Raw genomic sequence first — 5,015 nt, 5'->3', positions numbered from 1 at the left:
AGATAGATAGATAGATAGGACATCCAAGCTGCTCTTTGTTGTGCCGGATATCTTTTATGACTTCTGTCCCCTACGCTAGCCTCTCCTTTTCCCCTATAAGGAATTTTTTACGTCGCCATAGCACAGCATGCACAGAAGACCTGAAGTCTATAAGAGTATTTAAATTCAGGCGTATGATCAAATGAGACATGCTGCTATTCTCCTACAGTCCATACGCTGACAAATTCCAGAGAGAAACAGCTCTACTTGCCATAACAATACTAGGACAATCTTTTATCCTTTCTCACTCTCTCTCTCTCCTTTTATCTTGTCTTTCTTTCGTTTGTCTTACAAATATAGATGAGAATCGTCTAAGTGATGAGAGCGGAGCTTCTAAAGTTCTTCATATCGTAGTCCTAGGACGAAGCCTTTCGCCGCAGAGATTCAATCTCTCCTTGGAACTCCCACGTAGTATCACGGAGATTGCTTTAGATAAACCTCTTAAGATTGTCCTGCCGAAGGGTAAGAAAGGAATCGGTGCTGTACCATGTCTCTTTCCTCGGCTTCTTCTCTGTATGCGTACACATACCCGTAGCTTTTTTGGCTGTGCGTTTGAGCTGTGCTTCATTCAGACGAACAAGACATAGACATATGTTTCTTAAGCGTACCTTTACGTTATATTTCATCCAGAGGAGCTATCTACCATCCCAGGACTGTCTCTTTTGAGCTACAACTACAGAAGCGCTTTAAGGGTGTACCGGTGGATCAGGTTCTGACTAGGGGCGCCTGTTTGTGTGTATACGGCCTACGACTATCTCGGTGTTTACGTATACTCGGTTACAAGACAGTGTATATATTGCAGTGAGTGCAGCGAGGGCGTTCGATTCTGCATGTTGGAGCTAAGTGACACGCCTATCTCAACTGTATGCTTGTCGGGTGTATTTCGCTTCTCATCAGTCTGCTTGTCCTGCTTGAAGACCGTGAAGAGTTTGAAGATCTTTCGTTTTTCCTCTCTCTCTTCAAGATGCTGTGGACAGATGTCCCAATCTATCTAGCCATCTATCTGGACTCATAGACACATTCCTCGAAGCATGCATGCATGCCTAGTATCATGCTGTTCTGCATACACAAGTACACCGGTCCAGTATGGACCATCAAGTGTATATGATGATAGCGGGGGAGGGCTGCAAGACGCCTGTGAGAGATCTTTGTCGCATCTGGAGAAGATACACTCGGGTTATTCTACAGAAGTCTGAGTACACGTTGTATTATGGCAACGACAACTGCTAGCGCTGTAGACATGTTGAAAGATAGGCATGCTTTTCCTATTGTTAGCACGTGTCTACATCCCTACTCAATTGACGAGATTATCATAGACACCAGATTCCACGTCCCTCTCTATCGACCGGCCGACTTTGTTCTTCTGTTCACGTTCTCTGTCTATTCCCATGCCGTCAGGCATCCTCGGCTATACAGTCCATATCTCTGTATACGCCCATACATGCGTAGATTGATTGAAGTAACCCCTCTGTACAAACACACAAGTCACTATATATGTATGTATATGATTTGGATATACCTATATGTAGTCTGTATGACTTCATGGTGACTTGAGAGGGAGTGCGCATGTCTCTCTTGTTCTATTCCTGTCTTCTCATTGATGTATTGCTGCTATACCTTGTCCGGTCCTTTTGTTGGCAATAGGGTAAGTATGCATGTTGATTCCTTCTATTGTATGTTTGTCTCAATAGGAACTCTCCGCTTCTATAAATTTTTCATCCCTGATATGGAGTGGGACGTCGAGAAGACTTGCACAAGCGCAACTCGTGGAACCAAAGTTGAATATGCTCCTGTTGAGGTGGCCGCGGCGGCTAACTCAGGCAGTGCTCCCTCTCTTGCAGTCGCCCATGCAGACTTAGAGCCTCATCCTGATCCTTCTACGGTAAGACTTTCCTCGAGGCATTGTTCCCCTCAGAGGCAGACATCTGTCTACATGACCGTATACATTAGTTACGTCCATCGCCTCTCTCTCTCTCTACTATCAGTGAGCATTGTGTCTATCAACGCTATCTGATGATCCATTCAAATAGAAAAGAAAGGCCAAAGAGAGACTTATCCCCCTCTTCATTGTACGTAGCCGCGTTCCCGTTTCTCTACGTAGACATCTCTATAGGAAGACAGTTTTGAAGCTGACTCATCCATATAGAGAGGAAGAGGTCGAATTGCATGCCGTCAGAGCTCAAAAAGAATCCGTTGCGTCTTGAGATCTTGATCTTTACCACCTCCCTCGTCCAAGGTGGATTCGTGCCAGGTCTTTTGCACTCTCAAGACGCTCCGCGCTGTGTATACTCTCCGTTGCTTTCATGAGGGGGGGGGGGGGCATTTTTTACACGTAAGACCGGGGGCTTGCTACGCTCTACAGAAAACTCTTATAGAAGGCAAGCACCGAAGAGAAAGGAGAAAGATGAATGGCAACTATAACGGCACAACAGGAATGAGACTGTAAACACACTCTTCAAGTACGAACATACATACATACCTATTCATACATGCATATTCATACATACAGACATACTCATACATATTCATATATATGCATACATACAAGGCGAGGAGGAAGAGAGAGGAGAAAGGGGTGAGTCCCAACTGGACACGGTGAGTATCAGAAGTTGAGAGGATCGAGAGACTGGCCATTCATATCGATTGCTGCTGGCTGGATAGGACCAAATTCATACACACGCTTTCTTTGCTTCCTAAAATGCAGGAGAAGTTGCCTGAAGTCGACTTTTCTTCCCGTTCTCCCTACGTATATCCATGCTTATCTCGTTTTCTTTTCTTTTGGTTTTCTTTACTGTGTGTGTGTATGTCTGCATGTCTCTCCCTGCAGTCTAGGAAAGAACAGATCTATACATGGAGGAGTCACGATAGTGTCACCGAAACAGATGAGAGAGGCGTTACGGAGCCTGTCTCCATTGTTATGTTGGGTTCCGATGCTTTAAGAGCTCAGAAGCCTTATGGATGGTTCGTTATAGGACTCCAAGCATCTTCAGATACATGGAGTCTAATTACGCTTTCTGTAACGATCAAAGGTGCAGCTTTTCATGCAAGGGGATGGGCCGAGGTCTCACAAGGTCTCGGAGTAGTTCTACGATATATTCCTTTCTCTAGGTATTGCCAACATACTTTCTTTACTTTTCGCACCGGTCCCAGTGACGACGAGTCTCTTGTTCTCTTCTTTCAAGTCCAACAAGGAGATATGCCGAAAGAGCTCTGCGTCGTTCCTTGCGCTCCTGCCGATACGCTCTTCAATACCTGTCCGGTGAGAGTCGAAAGAGGAGAAAGAAGACAGGGCAAAGACTTTCACAAAGAGGCAGGAAGGAAGAAAGAAAGAAGTGTTTTCTTCACTTGACTTCTGTCCAAGAAAAGATCAGTCTTTCCTAGGTTTACTACGGTTTCAATAGTTTCTCTTCATTCTTTCTATCTCTAGTCTCTCTCTCCACATGTAGTATATAGACATAGATGGCACTGGAGAGATTGAACATCTGCACGTGTAGACAGACACAAGTGGATACGAGGGTGAGAATGATGAATGTTTTGCGATATCTTTATGTAGTGTTTTCTTTTCTTTCTTCTTTGCTTGGTTTTGTTTCTTCGGTCGTTCTCTATGTGAGATAAAAGATCGCCCGTCCGCCGTGACTCTAAAGCCCTTCACTCCTCATTATCCCTGCCTATGTATCCTGTCCCACCTATCTATACAGGTATAGATGCACTTGTGTATATGTACACTCCCCTTCTATAGACTGCATATATATATATATATATGTGTACGTGCATATACTTGTCTGTATACAGACTACTGGTCGGATTTCTCTTCGTTTTTCCTTATTTTCTTCGTTCCGTCCTTCTATACACATATGTATATTGACAAAGACAAGAGAACAGAATGAGAAGATTCCATCTTTCATTCACTCTTCCTTTCTCTCTGTGTTTCTTCTTTACGTAGGACATGCCTATCGACAATGATTCCCCATGTCCAACAAAGATGGTAACACAGCCATCACCTGAGAGTCGCGTTGTGAGAGCTCTCCTTCCCAGCCAGCTTCTTCATCGCAACTATATCTATGGAGTTCGAGTCAAACTTGCTTCCTGGCAAGAAGTCACGTACGTCGTAAAGAGGAGATGGCCTCTCGCCGTGTCTCCCTGCATTCCGTTCTCCTGTCTCCGACAATCTTGTGTACCTCCCTGAAGCGACTCTGAGATAGATCTCGTGTAAAGTATGACCCGGGCGAAAACGAAGAATTCGAGAGGGTGTGGTGAAGGGTGATTAACTTTTCAGGAGGGGCTATCCAGTCGAAATGCATATACAAACAACATACGTATGTAGACTGGCAGGTGTATGGAGGTCTTTCACGTAGGCAGATGAATGTAGGCATTTATGGGGATAGGCACATAGGCATACTTGAGGATGGTGTCTATGTATATATGGCTACATTCATTTGCCTACGAGAAATAACTCGGCAGTCATATGTGCCCTACACCATTCTCGGAGAGGAAGGCAAGTCTGCTAAAGCATAGACATGACTTCGCCTCCTTTCAGGTCCTACATCTCTGAGGGCGCCCCAGTCTCGGTCGCGTATTTAGGTCTATATATATATATATAAATAGCGTGTGTTATCACCAAGGAGAATTTGCTTGGATTTGAACGTTTGCAGCTTCTGCGGACAGGCGACGGCTCTTGGTGGGCCTGTTTTGTCACGAAGAGAAAGCAACGAAGCTTATACATATATATATATTTATATATACATATACACGTATATACATATACACGTATATACATATACATATATATGTAGGTAGCTCTACATTGGCCTTCGTCTTCTCAGACATCGTTGGCTGGAAAAGGCTGTGGTGTTTCTTCTCTATGTCAGACGAAGGCAACACGACAGGAGTGCATGCATTCTGTGTGGAGAGACCTCTAGTGCCGTTTTCCTTTCAGTGTGTATTTCATTTCAATCTCCATTCTATATTTCTTTCTC

The 5,015-nt window shown here is 44.3% G+C and overlaps 1 protein-coding gene across 1 annotated transcript in view; it reads left to right on the top strand.

Moving 5' to 3' along the window:
- Positions 1-339: 339 nt before the first annotated feature.
- The window catches only part of CSUI_004544 (uncharacterized protein), a gene marked incomplete at its 3' end in the record, with an annotated part of 6,370 nt that continues 1,694 nt past the window's right edge, over positions 340-5,015 (top strand). The window contains exons 1-4 of the mRNA XM_068064732.1: positions 340-501; positions 1,731-1,921; positions 2,867-3,298; positions 3,983-4,140. Of these exons, the coding sequence (XP_067923289.1) occupies positions 1,766-1,921; positions 2,867-3,298; positions 3,983-4,140 (746 nt within the window). The remainder of the gene's footprint in view (positions 502-1,730; positions 1,922-2,866; positions 3,299-3,982; positions 4,141-5,015) is intronic.

Source organism: Cystoisospora suis (genome assembly GCF_002600585.1).
Source record: "Cystoisospora suis strain Wien I chromosome Unknown contig_2141, whole genome shotgun sequence".
Classification (NCBI taxonomy): domain Eukaryota; phylum Apicomplexa; class Conoidasida; order Eucoccidiorida; family Sarcocystidae; genus Cystoisospora; species Cystoisospora suis.
The sequence above is the reverse complement of the archived record's forward strand: the minus strand, read 5'-3'. Positions and strand labels throughout refer to the sequence as shown.